A 19,229-nucleotide genomic window follows, 5' to 3' on the forward strand; every position below is an offset into this window, starting at 1 on the left:
TTAAACTTGACCCTAAAAGACTCCATATGCAAGTTCACCAAGAATAGCCACCTTTAAAAGTGAATATGACTTTCAAAATAAGGGCCTTCATTTGTTATTTAGAGCAGAGAAAGATCCTGTGGGTTTGCTGGGAAAGACCTATTTAAATTGCTTGGTCCGATCTCATGGTCAAGAGGACGACTAGATTGTCGATATTTCGCTTTGTTGTTCAAAAACCTAAAATGGCTGTGCGAGAGGTGATGCTTCTGAACATGTCGAGAAAACAAACTTCTTTTAAAAAGAGAGCAGTGTCTTTGTTTCTGATAAGGGAGAAATGTCCTAAATTTTACATGATTAAGGAAAGCTCGCGTGACCAAGGCTTGTGTATTAATTCTTAAACAGCCACCGGATAGAGAATGTAACCGATCTGGTTAAATTTAAAACATTTTAGCCTTTCTTGATGCGCGTTTTACTAAACAATATTTTGGTTGCTACGCTGTCAGCTCTTGCATCATTTAAGGTCAGAATGTTTTTCGGTACCAATCGTTTGCTTACGCCCCGTAGAGTGAGATGATAACTTGAAAATGAACTTGTCCAATTCTGTGAAAATGTTGAAAACGATGGGCCATAAACTATGTGTGTACACAAACCACTAATTATAAACTTTAGTGGAAAAAATCACGCAAATCAATACGCAAATGACTGCCTCAGTCCACTAACTGTTATGAAATAAATCTAGTTCCGCCGTATTTATTATTTAATACGCTTTTTATTTTGTTTTGCTAGACCGCAACATTGTTCCTTTCCACTTAGTAGTCGCAATTTCCAATCACTGACGACCCAGTTACGGAGAGAAAATAATCCACGCATATTTGTGCTTGATTTCACATGACTACGGATCAGTTGTTCTACCGAGGGTTTTAGAGAGACATGACTGTGTGAACAGACTAATTAATGGTTCGGCGAGAACCCCTGCAGACTTCAAGAGGCCAATTTAACTAATTTTAAACGTGGTGAAGAGAGGAAGATGGATGTCTTTTCAATGAAAAATAAGAATTGGTGATTTCGCGCGATAGAAAGTGTGGCCTTGGGATACGACACCCGGCACAACAGGTTTTCTGGATCGGAGAAAACTAACGGCGGCAAAAGTACAGAAGGGTTGACCGTTCTGCTTGGCAACGCTATGTTTACAATATAGAAATTATTTTCCTTTTCATTAGAATTGCAAGATATTTTTTATTTCAGTTACGTTTCGTCTTCCCAAAGCCTGTTTTGGGTGACTCAGTTGTATTGGCAAAGTCCGACTTTGTCGGTTCAGAGCTGCCTCATGGTATATATATTCTTTCGCAACTGTATCGACAGTGACTCAGACATACTTCATCAGGACATTTTCAAATTGTCTTTCCATGTTTGCCCATACAAGGAAAATTCATTGGAATTCTGGTCATGTCACCTCACAGCAGTGTTTCGCAGTTTCTAGAAATCGTCGTTATTTTCCAACCCGCAGTTTGCTTTAATCCGCCATTTGAAAAAGAAACCAGTGGCTTTCGTCAAGGTGTATAAACAGGCAATAATCCTGCAGTGAATTCTGTATTCCTCAAGAAAACTAATTTGTCTGTAATCAGCTCAAGCCCTGTGGGAAACTTTGAAATGTGTTCATTTTTCTTGACAAAAATAACCCGCCGAGAGAGCGCGCCACCTTATCTGCATAAACTTGTGTCTCCCACAGATTTTAATTTTCGTTCTTGAATTCCAAACAAACAGCAGTGCTTGGCATATGTAGTTACAAACTTAGATCCACAACAGAGATTAAATTGCATCGGATAATTCCTTTCTGTGACAAACAGCGGGAAACAACATTCAGTTGAAGGACTAAAAACTCCTTGACAGAATCGCAGAATGTTGTTTAGTTATCTTAGTAACTTTGCGTTGACAGACTGAAATCATCTTAACAGACAAAATTGTACGGTACACTTGAGATTTTGGGTCGCGATAGTCACCTTAATTTTTCTTTAAATAGCGGAAATGTGTGGGAGTTCATAACTGGCGAAGAGTGGCATATAAAACAGCCGTTTTTGGTTGAGGACATGTCTTGTGAAATTCCGCTCCCAATAACTACATTCAATGAAGTTGGTCAAGTTAAAATTTAATAGACATTTTGAAAAACGGTAGGGTATCCTAACAGTCGTGTTTCATTTGAAATCATATAAAGAAACAGGAAATTAGCTAGCTGCAAAGCCCAGTACGATATTTTCGCAGCGCAAACTATTGATTATCACAACACCGAGAATTATTGTTCGTTCCCTAAAAAATTCTTGCTGTGTTCCCACAGATTCCAAAGCATTGTGATTTGACTTCACACGCTGTGTGCTCGGTAGCGTTCAGCGCGCTCCCAAAACCTTAAACGACACCACCGGAAGAAGAGTTTTGTGTGTTCGCAACATGAAGAAACACCAATATTTGTGGGCGGTGCATCGAATGAATGGGATAAGAGCTTGGCGGGCTCGCAGCACGCTCCACCAAACATCGACCACTTCAATAGATCTCGAAATGACTTATTTATGGAACGCGCTTGTAGTAAAAACCGCGTTCTGGATGCGGAAAACAGCCCATGCAATCGGAAGAAGGGCCATTTACACCGCATTGTAGAAACATAACCCCGCTCTTTTGCTTCCGATAAGCCTTTTTGTTATCTTTATCTTGTGCCCTCCCAAATGTGACGTGTCTAATTTTTGGAAGTGTTGAACTACAAAAGTACAATTACGCTAAGTCAACAAAGGCCTGTAATTAATAGCGTACGCGGGCGAACAAGTTCGTCGGTGCGGAAAAAAAGGATTTAGATGGCTTAGTAGGCATTACATCCTGTCACATTCAAATGTTTTGAGCTTGGTTTTCTTGCGATAGATTTTTATGCGCTTTGGCAGCAAGCTCCAGAGCGCTTTTGTTGATTGAGGTTAGAGCTAGCAGTCGGAGGCCCCCGGTGGTTATGTCAACACTCCGTCCTTCTTTTGTAATTTTTAACGACCCTACACCAATCAAGGAGCGAGAAAACAAAAAGGAAAATGATGAATGACAAGTCGCTCAATTATGTACGAGTTCCGAGCTGGATACTCGAACGTCATTGGTCCGTTTGAAAGTTCCACTTTGAATAGCCGCGGGCGATAATGCTACACAGCGAGAGCCAATGAAATGAAAGAAAGGAGAAGATAGTTAATTAGAATGACAGCTGTTTCGGTGGTTGTAGTGTGACGGGAAACCGCACTAGGGGGTTCAGGAGAAAGCGACAACCCCCTATAAGAGCTCGGTTATTTTCCCAAGCCATTTATTCCAGCGTGTCCCTGCTATAAAACGAACGTTCGTGAATCGACTTCGCGCCAACATTGCGCTTCAGCCGGTAGGAAAAGTTCTACAAATCGTTGACAAGGTCACTCGAGCCAAGAGAGAGCCATACCGACGGCTTTGTTAAATCAGTATCTTTGTGTAGTAGCTGTCAACTTTCTGATTGATAAGTGAATTGAGTCATTTGGATTTCATTCCCATCAAGCAAATTGGCCGTCCTGACGATCGCAAGTAAGCAACTCGCGATCGAACTCGACGGAATTTAGTAACACGGTGCATGGTCTGCATGCAGTTAATATGTGCGACAGTTCAGACGGTGGCTTAAAAGGGACATGAGGCTTCGCCGATTCAAAATAGGACTGACTGTTTTCTATCAAGCGCTGCTATCGGTTTGTTTATTTCCGCAACGTAAGTAGAGAATTTAGAACACTTTGTGGCTCGCTCGTTCGAGCGCGTAGAGTGTAATCTTGATGGTGTTGTGATGATCGTGAATGTAAATATACTCACTTTACTCGGTATCTTATTTGCGTCCTCAGTGCTGGTAGTCACAGCACAGCTAGGAAAGTGTATGGAAATGTTGAACGATCGATGCACAAGGCCCTACGAAAAGACTGTAGATGCACAAGAACCGACTCCCAATGAAGTGATGTGTCCAGCGCTGGCGATTTATTTACGCTGCGTAGAGAACGTGAAAAAGAGCGTGAAAACCTGCAACTCCAACTTGTATTATCACACTATTTCTACTCTAATACCGAGACTAATGAAGGATCGAAGTTGCGGGAATGTCTCACTTCCGACAAACCAAACAGTGTCGACTACCGCGGCACCTACCTCTCCGGTCACAAGCCAGCCTACATGCGTGAACTTTAAACACAAGCAAATCAAACTGGCAAGCGGGCAGATTAAACAAAACTCACACCAGTTTCGTCTGTGTGCTTTATTCGGAGACCCGCATTTAAAAACATTCATGGAGGAACGGCAAACGTGCGTCGTACAGGGAGCTTGGCCGCTAATCGACAACGAGTATTTCTCCGTACAAGTTACAAACGTACCCCTGGTTAGGGGATCCAGTGCTACGGCGACTAATACGGTAAGAAGTATTAAATTATTTTGAATTGCCACACATCTTTACACGGAACGTGTTCGAAACAACACATTCCGTTGAATTATGCATGTATATCCTGTAGTTTCGGGCTTGCTTGCATTTCAAACATGGTCTCCAACTGCTCGCAAAGACACGGCAGGGCAGAGCTTGTCGATTTCTTAAGCGGTGTGTTGCCTTCTGAGTCCAGCAACGTTAGTATGATGTTGGTTTCACCAGCAAACACGCGATTCATTCATTAAATGTACAGTGTTCTAATGAGCATTGCATTGACTCGACTCTTTCGCTTTTGAGCTCTTTTGTGATGAAACTAATCACGTATCATCATGCAATTTGTTTCTGAAATAAAGTAATCCATCATCGTGGCTCACACAAGAGGCTGTCGAACATGATTGATCGCGTTTTACCGATCGCGGCTTTAATCCGTGTACCTGTGTTTTCTGTTTCAGATCACCGTCATGATAAAACCGAAGGGAAATGGCTGTGTTCTTCATAAAATATATCGGGCCAAGGCTGGTTCGCTTCCCGCTGAGTTTCTTGATGGAACTCGAGAAACAGGGCCTTTGGACTGCCCCGCGATTATTTATCCTCGGCGCAAAGGACCTCAAACGCACATCGAGATCAAAATCTGTTACATTAGTACTACGATCATTATCCGACAGGTCGGTGAATTTCTGACATTTCACGTTAAAGTCCCCGAGCAGTTACTGAGCAAATTTCCCACAATGGGACTTTGTGTAACGGGATGTCCGTACCATCAGCGGATTGATTACAGAGAACTTCTATCTTTTACGGACGCTCAGCTTGCGAGAATGCGCCCACGAAGAAGTAAAATGTCGCGAAAGGAAGCCCATGCGAAATGCGCGGAGACTAAAATCACTGGATTTTACTTAGACTCTTGTTTATTCGACCTGTTAACGACAGGCGATGAAAATTTCAGCGCTGCCGCGTGGCACGCTTTGGACGACTCTTTCCTTCTTGATGAGATGGGTACACTTAGAGACCTTCAAAGTTACAACACTACACAGCCACGAGATGAGAGTATTCTGAACGATACAGTGATAAAACATACAAGAAACTCGAGCGAACGAAACGCAACCCATTCATTCTGCAAACTCTGGACTCTGTTGATAATTCTGTTTGTTTTAGCAAGATGACATCCAAAGCTCGCGCTGTGAATTTACGAGACTACGTCAAAATAATTTGAAGGCCATGCCACCTGATTTTAATCTGTTGCTTTTGCCAAAGTGAGATTATTCACAATCTTTGAAAATCTACTTGTAATTGAGAGAGTGATCAGTGATCCCCTAATATTTCTTACGCCCTGTGACGAATGCCGTGTAAAATGCATGCACGACAAAACTAAAAGGTTGTTTATGAATAAAAAATGTACAGTTTGTATAAAAGAAAAATACGTCCCACTTGAATATTAGAACCAAACATTTTATATATTTCTAGTGATATTTTGGTCGGGCACGGATCAGAGCGCATTGCTTAGAAATTTATTTGTTTCGTACATTCTCGATTAATTTATGAACCCAGAAGTCAGGCGTTTTAACAATACACACGCATACACATTGCACACGAAGAAATGGTCAATAAATCTCAACTACAAATGAAATTACTGTGCTTTTGTTGAGTTTCTTGGTGCCGTTGTTACTGCGTAATGTTTTTCATTGTTTCGCCCCGCCGCGCCGGTGTCCTATTTCCTCCAAAGCGAAATTTTGCCGCTTACAGTTTGATTTTCAGTCCTAAAATGGTTGAAAATAATCCCTTCTGGTTGCGATTTTAATACGGGTTTCCACTGAGAAATAACCGTTGAGACATCGCTTATCTGACCTGATCTGACGTGATAACCGCGAACTTGAACCAGGAAACGCTCCTGTCTACAACTTGAAGGCAAGAGATAAAGTGTATTTTAATTTACGTCTCCAGTGCCCACGAAGCTAAGCCCTTTAAACGCCAGACGTTATAAATAGTACTTAAGAGCGCATGTACTGGAGAAATATCGTTAATTGCATTATATTTAGTTACAACTCCACAGCTGAGTTGCGTAGGTGAAAACATAAATTTTCGCGTCAAAGTGTTCTGTTTCTTCCCTCGGATTGTTTTTCTTTTTTGTCGCCGCCACCTCGCTGGGGGGGCTGTTCGAACCTTCTTAAGAAATAATTTCGTTGCGATTTTGTCAATAAAAGACTGTTATAGACCGAGAAGATAATTGCGATGCTTTTAATCTAAAACCTGCTGTATGGGATTACCAAATGGCCTTTTTTTAAAGCTTTTTAACAAAAAGTCCTCTTTTCCTTGTTTTTTTTTTGTGGCCGTTCATGTCCATAAGATTTGAAAAAGAAAGAAAGAAAATAAAGAGAGACAAAAACGAAAGCCGCTTCCCCGGAATTGGTTTTCACTGCCATCAGTTTAAAAATACACTCATCTGGTTAATAGTTTTTATTGTTTCAAATTCACGGACTTGACTGGCGAATTGAGCAATCCTTGCATAACTTGACTATTAAATTCGTTTATTGCCCATATGAAAACAAGGACAACATCTTAAGTTGTTTCAACAAAAATTGGTTTCCATTGAATGTGAAGGGGCCTTTGCAAATCAACCAAGAGTTATTTGTCGGATCAGAAAATTGCGTTGTTTAGCTTTGAAAGAAGAAAACAATTAGCAGAGTGTTACAGACTTCCTACCTTGCAATTCATATGCTTATTAAATCGAGCTTCTGCAAAACCAAATAGCATTCACATTCACACAACGCTGCTGTTCTGTCGGCCTCGATCGTCAAAATTTGACAGCAATTATCGAAGTCTACGTCATATTTCATTCGATTTCGACGCAAAAGTGCTCGTGGTGCATATGGCAAAAACCTGTTTTCCGAGACGCATGTTAAAGTTAAAACGCTAATTTTGTCAATGTTGAAGGCGGTATTTTATGTCCATACAAAGCGTAAACATTGTTCTTAAAACGCATTGATTCAAGTTGTCATTCATCAAATTCACTCTTACCTAATTACGTCAATTTTCTTTGTTTGCAAGTTCTATTCTAAACTCGCTGGATGCGTGTGAATAAAGCGGGTTGCTTTCACATAACAGCAAGCTAGTTATGCATTTAAACAGCGAAATATCTTTCTGGGTTTGTTTGCGATGTTGCTAGCGCACAAATATTCTTTACATATACTCGCAATTGAAAGTGCTTCAATTTAACTGCAATCCATCTTAATTTTCGGGGTGGAGTCATTTTAAAACCAGAACTCGACCCCACCGGAAGATTTATTAATTATAGTGCGCGCCACAATTTGTACTGTAACAGGCCTAAATTGGATCTTGTCTCGAAAATGAACTAAGTATAAATGTTCTTTCGTTGTGTGGACATGTGTACTTCGTTTTATTGGCAATATCCATTCCTTTTATCGTCGCTTAGACATAGTTTGACCCCGCAAACCTGTACAAAGAAACTCAATTAAAAAATTATTGGAAATTAGTAGCAGAGTAAACAGAAGTGGTTCACAAATGAAATTAGCCTATGAAGCGAACATGACCGGACTGAATCTAAAAGAAATAGATATCAGAGTAAAATTATTCAAATTTTGTCGATGAAATGTGGCTTGTAATTGGCGCATTTATGAAAAGGCAAGCGATAAAAAGGTAAAATAGCGAAGATTTACCCCCCAGTGTTTCTTTAAGAGCTTATTCAATACAAACGCTTTGTTCTGTAAACAAAGGAAAGTAGTATTCGTAACTTTTTGCGCGCGTAATTTCATTCCGTTTTCAGTTTCAAAGATTTTCAACAAACTTTTATTCATTTTCTCTAACATCAAAGCGAAAATTTCAGTTACTTCATGTACATCCGACAGCATGGAGCTTACCGGTTTTCCTGCAAACGCCACATGTCATGTAATGACGTATTTTGTCAAACTTACACCAGAAAATATCGTTTAGGCTTTGCAGATGTTTAAATTTTGTTTATGTGACGGAACCGTAGAACAAAATGGGTAATTTTAACCATGTTTTGCAACATATGGAATGGCCGCAAATGCATGTGTTCCACAACCCTGGGTGGCCAGATAAGTACCAGAGACAATCCTTGACAAACAAAAACAGCAAATACTCTGCCTCTTCGACAAAAAGCCGAGTTGAGTAAATTTCTATTCACCAAAGAAATCTGTGACAAAGAAGTTAAGCTGCGTTTATCCGACACGTTTACACAAAGTGAGCGGGGTCTTCCGGCAATTATACAAACTATTCACCGAGTCTAAAGTGGTATCACTGCCAATTTGATTGTCCGTTGTGATGACATGACTGTCGAAATCTTTGAACAAACAACAATTAAAAATAGGCCGAGAAACTCCAATGCTACAACAAATCATGATCCAGTAAAACTCTCTGCTTACCGCCCAATGTGCCGCTAGGTAGGCCAAGGGAAAATGTCTTTCGAATTTCTTAAAAATGCTCAGTGCATCAATCTGCGTAATTTATGTCTCACAAATTTGACAGATGGGATTTTAAATTCCTTTTGCTATTTTTTCCTGATTCAATGAACGTGTTTAAGCACATAAAAGTGGATTGCAAATCTGATATTTTTTATAATTATGGACAACAAGGTCGACAGAATGTCAGTAAAATCGTCCAAACAAGCCTGTTCCGATTTGAACATTATATTAGCCTACAATGATGTTGAACTTTCTTGGAGGGGTAGGGTGTACTTCATAAGGTTTTACAACGGGGGAGCTTTTCCCGGAGATCCAACCCATGACCCATTTCGAAGACCAACTTTTAGCGAAATGATACTTCTTTCATATGCATAAAGCAACCACAAATTTTACTCCTTTTTTAATACCTGAAAGTTTCTTCTCAGCATAGTCTACACATTGTAGTTCCTGGAGTAGTGCCAGCCTTTCGGTTCAAAGGTCTATTTTAGGGACTCAGATTGAAATACTTAAATTTTGAATTTCGTGGCCGGAACAAGGCAATCCTTTCGGGTGCTCCATAAAGCGGACCATAAAGGAAGGTTCTACCCGCCACAATCGCCTGACCTATTCGTAGAGACTTCAAATCTTTGACTATTCAGCTCAAGAAATAAAGTTTTTCAGATAGCAAAACTTTGAAGAAGAAAAAATTTCCGCCGTTTGTTTCAATACAATTATTCCATGTGCGCGGGTTGGAAATAAGATCGCAGATAACCAACAAGGCGCGTAGGCCTCGGGTTGGCTGTAATCATCCCATAGCCAACAAGCGCGTGTGGTATAATTTTTTTACATTGAAAACAACCAACCAGTATTGTCAGATCTTGCTGATTTCATTTTACTACAAAGTCTGGAAGCATAATACAATGGCTGATATCCCAAGATCGCTAAGCCTCGCATGGTCGCTGAGACTGCCGGGAATTGCATAATCCAATGATCCACTGTTAGTAATAAAATATATAGTACGCTCATAAAATTGAATGAGAAAGAAGCGGGAAACTTGAGGCGACAAACGCAAGTTTTTAGTTTAAGAAAAGATCACGTTTTCGCGCTGAATTGTCAAATATACAAATGTTAAAAGTGATGGACAATTTAATTTTCTTTCGAAAAGTCCTAGCAAGGTGGAATTTGGTAGCTTTAATCCATCGGAAATATTTTTATTCTTCAGGAAGTCCTTGGTAATTGAGGTTCTTGTTGGGAATTTAAAAAACGTGTCTAGTTGCACTCTCTGAGCTTACAAGTTCACAAATTAGCACTTAGGGGGCATCACAATTAAATGCTTTAATCAGTTATAAGTTAAGCATTTTATCTTGAGCCTATCATTGGCGGTTTTACAGCAATCCAAAAAATTCTTCAATCGGGCCCCGTACAGCCCACATCAATCTTTTAGAATTTTAACATGATTTTTAGGATGGTAAGAAAGAAGTAAAAAGGAGGCAAGATTGGTGAATTTGGGGCAGTGACAAAGTTTTATTTCAATGAAGTGGCAACTTTAAATTTAATGTGGAGAATTAGTTGATGGACACCAAAACAGTGCGCTGATAACGAGATGTTCCCTCTGCTGGTGAACTGTCTGCTTCGAACCAGACAAGTGGGTGTTCAAAATTTTGATCTCCTTAGTATTTCGTTTCTAGATCATATCCTATTTCGCAAATATTCAACGATAATCCCCCTTAAAATGTTTCAGTCTTCTTATTGTTTAATTAATCAGTAAAAAGAATTCTTTAATTATCGGCTCAGTAGCTTAACTTGGCAAAAACAAAAGCAAGTTCAAAAACAAAGTTGCAAAGCAGGTTGCAACAAAGGTAAATCTCTGGTTTTCAATTGCATGTTTAAAGTAATTTGGTACTTGCTTTAGTTTTACTGAACTACGCTCTGTGATTGGTTAACAAAACTCGTGCACTTTCTCAACCAATGGGAAGCAAAACCAAAACAAATCCACGTTTTCCCGCCCTTGGCGCTGGTTATATGTACTGACTTCGAGTTTTGAGTGGTTCACTGCGCTTTTTCATCTCCCTTAACTGGCCAGAGTAATTACAGAGCACAGAGTTACTGGGTTTACGGCATTGAAGAGAAAACCACTCTAATATTTGGGTATGGCTTGCTTTGCAAGGTACAACAACAACAATTTATTACAAGAGAAGACTTATTACAATATTAGATACCCACAATTAGCAAGGGCTATTCGAGGTGGGTAGCATTGATAGTTGTTTAGTTACACGTTCAAAAGGAACAAAAAAATTAACAGCACAAAATAGAAATGATTCATTAAACAAAGAGAAAAAGAATTAAATAAGAAAATAAATGAATAACTAAAACACCTAAATGACTAATTATTATTTAGAGAGTTAAATGGAAGCTAACTAAGTAGTGACATAAGATTGATACGAGTAACAGCGTTTATATCTGAACATACACCTCCTCAGTCTCCAGAACCTTTAGAGCAATTCATGCAGTTTACGCTTGAAAAGTGTTTTAAGTAACTCTCGTAGTTGAGGAGGAATTTTATTCCAAATTCTCGTTCCAATTCTAGAAAAGGACAACAGTTGTTGGTTGAGTCTTGAAAGTTGGACATGAAAATTACCCGACGCTGAAAATCTAGTGTATAGTGAGAGTGGATCTGATCTGGTCAGAACGAGTGAACAGTTCAGAGATTTTTGGAGGAGCACAATGGCTAAAAATATCATGCATTAGAGTAGCAATATGTTTAAAATAGAGCATATTCAGAGGCAAAAGACCGGAACTGACAAACAGAGGGATGGCATGAGTACTACTATCAGAAAAGTACATCAGGCGAAGGGCTCGTTTTTGCAGCAGAAAATTTTGTTTAGATGAGAAGCGGCAGCGTGTCCCCAGGCGGCTAGTCCATAAGAGATGTAAGGTTCAATTAAGGAACGATAGGTTCTTATAAAAGGGTACTTGTAGGCAGAAAATGCCCAAGCTTCGAAATAATCCCAACACCTTGACTTATTTTTGATGAAATATAGTCTACTGTATGTGGTATCGCCAGGAGAGGTTACTGTCAACCAGAATGCCTAAATATTTCACGTAGTTTTTACGTTCGAGAGGAGTCATTTTCTTTAAGTCGTTATCATATAGTATTAAGTTTACGTCGTAATCAACCTTGCGTTGATAAGAGTGAAAAATAACAAAATTGGATTTACCAGTGTTTAGCAAGTTTATTTGCGTTAAGCCACTCGCAAACTTTAATCAATTCAGGTAATTAAGGTTTTTCTTTAATTTACATTTATTCTTATTGCTAACATTAAAATTTGATTCTCCTCACTTTGAAAAAAGCTCCAGTGTAGAACTAGCCATTTTAGGAGCTGTAGAATTAATCAGTTTATAAAAGTTTTGTTCTGTTTGCGGCGACTTGAGCTTTCTGTGATTACAATGTTGGAAGCATTTATGGCAAATACTGATTGACAAGTATAAAGATCCTGGAATACCAAACCCAATCGGTTTAGATAGTTCAGTAGTTAGCAAGATTATTTAAATCCATAATCACAAAAAATTAACAACACGGAAATTTTACGGATCAGAAAACATTCGAGCTTAATATTACGAAAGAAACTACAGGTAACAAATACACCGCTCTCAATATCGAGCAATGTTGCGATGAGGGTTTCGAATTAAAAGATTAACAAATTCTAGCTCTCAAACAAGCAATGACGTACATGCAATGACCTTAAAGCTCATTTTCATGTATTTTTTCAAGCTTCTGGGAGAGGTAAACAAACAGACTTTTTATGAACGGAAGAACTGAATTGAAACGAGCACCGCACCGAAGTACTGCTATGTATCCGAAAGATCATGCACGTTCTCACTCTGGAAGTTCATTTTACCAATGCAACTCAAGCGTGTGAACTCAGAACACTTGTACTACTCAAACATGCTTGTATTTTAGAAGGGAAGTCGTTAAACGTATCCTTCCTCGTTTCAGACAAGCTGGGGGGTGTGTGTACATGAGAATCCCTCTTTAGGCCGCGTCATTTGGAAACCAAAAGGAAAACATTTGAAGTTCCTGTGGTTCCTTTGTAATGCAAAATTTGACGTGTCAGACCCCAACAGAAATCCATCAACCATAAAAAGAGTCACATCAGCACTGTGAAATCAAAATAAACGAACTGCCCCCCTCATTTTCCGACGTCAGTCATAATTTCTGTGTTGCAATGTCTGCCAGGAATTCCTACTCAGTTTTTTGCTGAACCAGTCTTAGGCTTGGATTTATTTACTCTCTTTTCGGGTCTCAGCCTATTTTTGCTTTCCCCTTCATTACAAACACGGTGAAGAACACATTCCTTTTAATCCCGGTGCTGAGATTTCTCCTTGTGCATGAATGCAATGTGGTAAATCAGTCAATCCTACGCTAAATCGATGACATCCCCGACTAGACCTCGAGCTGGGTCTAGACCATTTATACTATACAGTGGCTCTCTCCTCCGCACAGGCTTCTTTCGCACTCGAGCGGAGAATAATAAGGGGCTGGAGAGAGTGGATTATGATGACGAACACAGGGGAACAGAAGGGTTTTTTCTCCATGTTCGTTTTTCTTCCCATTTCCGACTTTAATTTTCGCTCTTTTTTATGAGGTAGCTTCTGCGGAGGAGAGAGATACATTGGCGAGACGTTTGAATGCAGAGGACCACACGATGCGCAAACAAACTGTTCTGAATACCTTTTGTTGCCGGATCTCTTGTAGCAGAAATGCACGTGCCAGACGTCACTCTACGAGTAAATAAACCAAACTGATTGCACGGCAAAGGGCAATTTAAATTGGGTAAATAATTCAATTAGCTGAAATATTGGCCCAATTAAAATTGCCCTCATGGTTATACCGTAGTGTCTTCTCATACAGGAGGAACTGACAGGGAAGCTCAGAGTAATGAAAAGCGGGGCTTTTTTGCCTTCAGTAAACGCGAAACAGGTGACAGGGTAAGGCGTTGACTTTGCCGCGAGGGGAGGGGGGTGAAGCTTGAAATACCCTTTATTGAATTTGCTAACTTTCAAGCACGTTCGACCATCACACACCCGTATCGATATTTCAGTGTGAAAACACCATCAGTTATTCATACAAAACTACCGGACTTGAATGTCGCTGTCCCTCTCTTGAAAACGCTTTCCCTATCCACTCTCCTGAAAGATGGTCCGGAGCACTGCAACACCATTCGGGGAAAACGATACTTAAAACGAATTCAGGCTTTTAATTTATGGTAGTTTGAGTCCTAGAACAAGTGCAGTTTTGTATGTGTGTTTTAAGGTCTCGTTTCGTTTCACATGCTTTTTAATAAACAAGAACGGGGACTGTCAAGAGTTCATTTCTCATACGGAACTCGTTGTTGTTGTTGGTTCTTTTTATGTTATGAAGGAAGAATGAATTATGATGCTCTACAAACCAGCTTATAGTAGGAAATTTTAGCAATCAAAAGTTGTTTCAAATAATACTGTATGTATCGCAGAGCAGAATAGGAATTTAGACTGACTTTACTACTTAAGATATTCCTGTAGCTACAGTGTTCAGCTGGAAGAAGTAGGAAAAATAATTAAATGCCTATCTCGAAAAAGCGCGCCAACAATATCGCCATGAAACTTTAGACGCAATAGAGTGTTCCGTTGTACCAATTTCCTGAGTTAGAGAAAACAGCGCCCCACATAATTTATAGTTAAAATTGTTTACAAGTTTTCAGTATTAATTAAAGCATTTTTTAAATAGAAAGTTCACTTTTGACGACACAGACCATCAGTATCCGCATATTATCCAAAGATATTTTTATTAATAATTATTAATTTTAGAAATACAAAATGCTTATTTTTGGAAGTCGGAACGTTTGTCTAGTCTTAAGACATGTGCCCGTCTTATTTATTTTCCGCTGAACTCCTGCTTTGCTTTTTATTAAATGCGAAATAAAAAATCCAAATAAACCGAAAATAGAGCAACGCCAAAAACTAATAACCGAAACTTCACAAAACAAACGGAGCATATTATTATTTGCTCTATAAACACAAAAGCGCAGGACTTAGGCTTAGTGTGGGGCATATCTACGAACTGAGAATACTATTTTCATTAAAATGTTTTTTTCATCTGCTGTGGGCCGGCAAAGGCTGGCGCAGCCGGGGATGTTCTGCTTTTAGCAATAAGAGGTCCCTATTCTAGCAAAAACACAGGAAATAAATAATTATAGTTCTGCAGTAAAAGTCGGCTGAGGTTAAGTCATGATTTTCCAGTTAAATCTTTTTAAAATGTCTGAAGGTAATCGGAACTGCACGAAACAAGCGAAGGTTTTTCAGGTCGCTTTAAGACTAAAAATACAAGGCGGCCGGGAACCTAGACTTCGGCATATCCAGCAACGCTGAATGTTCAAGGGAGCAGGCTAGCAAAAGGAACTACGGGTCACAGAAAGAGATTCTGCTCTTGGTGCATCAGGGTTCATCTTTTCTGTGTCGTTGTAATGCTGTACAGCCTACAAGACATATCAGGAAAATGAGGGGGCGCGTTCCATTAGCAAAAATTTTCGCTTTAACCGTAAACGCAAATAAAACGCTTGGAGCGAACGGAAAATTCCTGGAATAAACGGACAACCTTTGGAGGTACTCGACTAGTCAGGATGGAATTGCTTCAGTCCATTTTCACAAATTCCACTTTGTTGTCTTCTTGCACCATCGTTGCGTCATCACATAAGATGTTTTTGAGATTTTAGTTTAGAACGAATGGAAAAAAGCCTTTTCATCCGAAACAAAAAATTTCCAAAATTTCCGACATTAAAATGGAAAATGCCCCGGTATTTTTAGGACGCTGGCTGAGGAAAAGCGTTGAGATCAAGATATGAAATAATTTAAAGTAACGTTAAAGCGCTTTCACACGACAGCTGTACATGCACTGAATTCACTTTGTATGTCCACTGACAGCTCATGTTACACTAAACAACTCTTTTTATATGCAATTGACTTACAAACTTGTCTTGCTTTTTTTTTGGGAGCGCCGTTGCGAGACCAGTTCAGAACTCCGCGAAACGTTGCTAAAATGAGTCTTTTGCTTTGTTGTAGAGTTTTACACGAAGTCACGAAGTAGAATCTGATCGAGCTCTATTTCGAGCAGCACGTTTCGGCAACAAAAATGTTGCGAGACACGTTCATTTTGGCACATGTTGTGCAGTCAAGCAAACTTTTCATGCAACTTTCTTCACAACAAAATTGCGAGACAAGTTGCCATAAAGGTTACCTAGCCGGTAAAACGGCACCTTATACGTCAAAAAGTATGCATGTTGTTTTGCGACCCTCACACTTTGCCACAAACGGGCACGTTATAGACGTTTTTGAAAGAAATTTTGTAGAGTCTGACAAACAGAATCAGTTGCGGATTCAGTTCTTTGGGTCATAATCTTCAATAGGCCATTTTACAGTTGTGTGCTTAGTGACCTGGCCTTGGATTGGAAGCGAGGCTGGGGGTGACCTTGTCTTGATACAAACCTCACTGCTTTTCACATGTAAATCATGCTGTTCTCATGCTAACTAGTTTGCATTTACATATGAAAAGCAATGAGGTTTGTATCAAAACAAGGTCACCCCCAGCCTCGCTTCCAATCCAAGGCCAGGTCACTAAGCACACAACTGTAAAATGGGCTATTGAGCTCAAGTTTCTTTATTCCATTACGATGCTTAAAATTGTCACAACTGAGATCATTAGAAAGCTGACGTCTTGGCGAATTCCCATGGATTTCGTTTTTACGGTCATCGTAACAGGTCTGGTTGAAGTTGTCTCCGATTTTAATCTCTTAGTCGATCGAGACGTAACCATGGCATCATTGTTAACTGTGACTATTTGGAAGGTTTCCATGGTGTGGTTTCTTCGAGTATGCATGCTAAACATGCTGGGATTGTTTGCATGATCAACGTCATGATAGGCCCACACAAGAAAGACTCTTGTGGTCTCCTGCAGAGGACACAAATAATATCAGCACTAAAAAGCTGTTTTCAATATGAATGTAGAAAGCAATTTCGCATTGCTTTACTTTGGTCTTTGATTGGTTAAAAAGTCGCGTCGAGTTGATTTAGTAGACTGTAAGCTGTCCCTTTCTGGATAGGAAACCGACAGGTCTTGGATCGAGGCTGTATGGGAATTCAATGCTTCAAATGAAACTAAAGATTGCGATGAATATTTCTGCCAACTAGAATATTCTGTGGCAGAAAACATTTGACACCCCTTTCCCTTTGTGCCAAGGTCGACACCCACCAGGCCAATGCAGTCCAGTTTTCACGTTTCCCTCGATAATTTATCTTTACAGACAGGCTAAACGATTATCTCGTAGCCATTTCTTTTCCTTTTCCAGTAACAATTCTTTCTAAGCTTGGTAGTCGAGGATGCGAGCAGGAGATCACGCGAGCGAGTTAATAAGCTGAAACTTGGATCAGTGGAGCGATGCCGGCAACAAGCCGAGGGGATGTTCACTCCGCGGATCACTGTCGCCAAACTGTCAATCCGACTATTAACGGGACTTTCGGTAGTTTCTCTTTGTCAAAGATTGTAGAGCGATTTAACAAAAAAAAAAAAAAGATAATTATAACAAAATAAAAACTTAGAACTAAAAATAACTTACGTTAAACTGAATGTCGTGCGTATCGTTTGTTTTTCTTGGACGATGATAACGAAGTGATGTTATACCATCCAGCTCTGTTGCTCTATCCACTATGTAACTTTGTTTCGAGTCCAATTGTGGAATCCCGAATCCAGAAGTGAAGAAATCCTTAAAAGAAATGGAAAGAGAAGAGTGTAAAGTTTTTGTTAAGTGCTACACTGCAGCTTAAAATCCTTCTAAACGTACTCATTTTGTGATAATTGTTTTGTTTACTGAAGATTGAAATTTGTTGTCGCAGAAATCCGAGAGTGTGACCTTTTTAGGTGATTTTAAAGTTATGGAGCAGTACTTTCCAATGGTATTGTTTATAAGGCAAAGAGATTAAAACCTACGAGTCTCTACATGAACTCAGTTCTAATGTGCGCATTTGATGAAACTATCGAGCCCCAGTTGTTCAAAGGCCGGATAACTTTATCCGGTGGATAAGTCACTATACGACAGTTTCAATCTGTGAAAAGATTTCAGTATTTCATCGTGTACAAGCAAATATGCCCACGTCTAGTTTAGGAGTGTACGAAAACCTTGGACAACGTTTAACGTGAAGTAAATTTTAGACCCCGAATAGTACCTTATCCAGCGGATAAAGTTATCCGGCCTTTGAACAACTGGGGCCAGTGCTTTTTACTCGGCGGAATCTCAATTGTACGCGTGACCACTGATTCACTTGAACTGAAAGATGTCGGGTTTACTTATTGCTTCGGTCATTGCGCTGTTGAAGATGGTTCTATGCTAGGTCTCGAGTTTGAGTATGAACCTACAAGGCATAATCATTCAGGTCAATGCTGTCAAACAGTACGTTCTGAATGCTCTGCTTTACTGTTTCTCAATAAATTACAAAATAAAAGGAAAGTCTGGTCCTAGCATCTTCGGGAGATGAAGAGTTAATGATTTAATTATAATTTTGATGTCTTCCTATAAAGAAAAATGTGATATCTCTTACTTTGAAATAACTTTTCCCCCAGCTTGTCTGTCCACCGATGACCAGATCGTAGTTTCTCATTTCCTGAGGTGTGAAAGTGAAACCGAAACCAACCCAGCCTTCCGCTTTTACATCAACTTCAAAATACAACTCGTCGGTATCTCCATTGTATCTCCATGACACATTAAAATTCCCATTGTCAAACGATACTCTGGTTCCTAAGCCATAGTGAAAATAAACCATAAAAACTACCAGTACTGAAAACTTGTGCATTGCTAACAATTGAAAGTATTCGCAATTTTTGTAGGCTTTATCGTCTAAGGTGCGTTAAATAGGCATTGCCAGCATGAATGGCCAGTAAACAAGATCAGTGTTCAATATGGTCATCGAAATTAAGATATTGGTATATTTAAAACCACTCAATTAGTCATAAAGATTAACTCGATATGAACCGAAACCAGGTTTGACAATATTTGACGCCAGTTCACGAAGTTTTTACTTAGACTCGTAATCAAAACGAGTCTGCACTTTGAGAGCGGATGACGTTCGAAAGTTTTGTATTTAACTTTTCGAGTTTATTTAGCTTGTAGAAGAGGAATCGTTTAACTACAACCATACCTTCTAACGGGCAGAATATATTGTTACTAAATCATGCGAAGCACAATATGATTTATTAGGTTCCAATATCTTGCTTGCATGAATCTCAGTGTCCCCGACTCACACAAAGAGATGCCAATTTTCTAGAAAGGGGTGCAGTGGCTAACTACAAGGGGGGTAAAAGTAATGTTTTA

The 19,229-nt window shown here is 39.5% G+C and overlaps 2 protein-coding genes across 2 annotated transcripts; one reads left to right on the forward strand and one right to left on the reverse strand.

Annotated features, from left to right (window-relative positions):
• Positions 1–3,350: 3,350 nt before the first annotated feature.
• LOC146468338 (repulsive guidance molecule B-like) lies at positions 3,351–6,041 on the forward strand. Its single transcript, XM_085124940.1, has 3 exons — positions 3,351–3,726; positions 3,855–4,408; positions 4,870–6,041. Exons 1-3 carry the CDS (start codon positions 3,651–3,653, stop codon positions 5,575–5,577), a joined length of 1,338 nt encoding a protein of 445 aa, XP_084981066.1. The 5' UTR covers positions 3,351–3,650; the 3' UTR covers positions 5,578–6,041.
• A 9,720-nt stretch (positions 6,042–15,761) lies between these two features.
• Positions 15,762–18,777, reverse strand: LOC146468339 (DBH-like monooxygenase protein 1). Its single transcript, XM_085124773.1, has 3 exons — positions 18,460–18,777; positions 17,481–17,627; positions 15,762–16,816 (listed from the first exon to the last, which is right to left on the reverse strand). The coding sequence occupies exons 1-3, from the start codon at positions 18,709–18,711 to the stop codon at positions 16,526–16,528; spliced, it is 690 nt and encodes a 229-aa protein (XP_084980899.1). The 5' UTR covers positions 18,712–18,777; the 3' UTR covers positions 15,762–16,525.
• Between the last annotated feature and the right edge of the window lie 452 nt (positions 18,778–19,229).

The sequence above is a fragment of the Pavona decussata genome, unplaced genomic scaffold, assembly GCF_977016875.1.
Source record: "Pavona decussata unplaced genomic scaffold, jaPavDecu1.1 SCAFFOLD_133, whole genome shotgun sequence".
In the NCBI taxonomy this organism is placed as follows: Eukaryota; Metazoa; Cnidaria; class Anthozoa; order Scleractinia; family Agariciidae; genus Pavona; species Pavona decussata.

Excerpts from the sequence above, each read along its gene's own strand:
- LOC146468339 (XM_085124773.1), bottom strand. The coding sequence starts at position 18,711 with ATGCACAAGTTTTCAGTACTGGTAGTTTTTATGGTTTATTTTCACTAT. Across the intron at positions 17,628-18,459 it reads GGGGGAAAAGTTATTTCAAA|GATTTCTTCACTTCTGGATT; the intron begins GTAAGAGATATC and ends ATTTCTTTTAAG. Across the intron at positions 16,817-17,480 it reads CGCACGACATTCAGTTTAAC|GAGACCACAAGAGTCTTTCT; the intron begins GTAAGTTATTTT and ends TGTCCTCTGCAG.
- LOC146468338 (XM_085124940.1), top strand. The coding sequence starts at position 3,651 with ATGAGGCTTCGCCGATTCAAAATAGGACTGACTGTTTTCTATCAAGCG. Across the intron at positions 3,727-3,854 it reads GGTTTGTTTATTTCCGCAAC|TGCTGGTAGTCACAGCACAG; the intron begins GTAAGTAGAGAA and ends TTGCGTCCTCAG. Across the intron at positions 4,409-4,869 it reads GTGCTACGGCGACTAATACG|ATCACCGTCATGATAAAACC; the intron begins GTAAGAAGTATT and ends TTTCTGTTTCAG.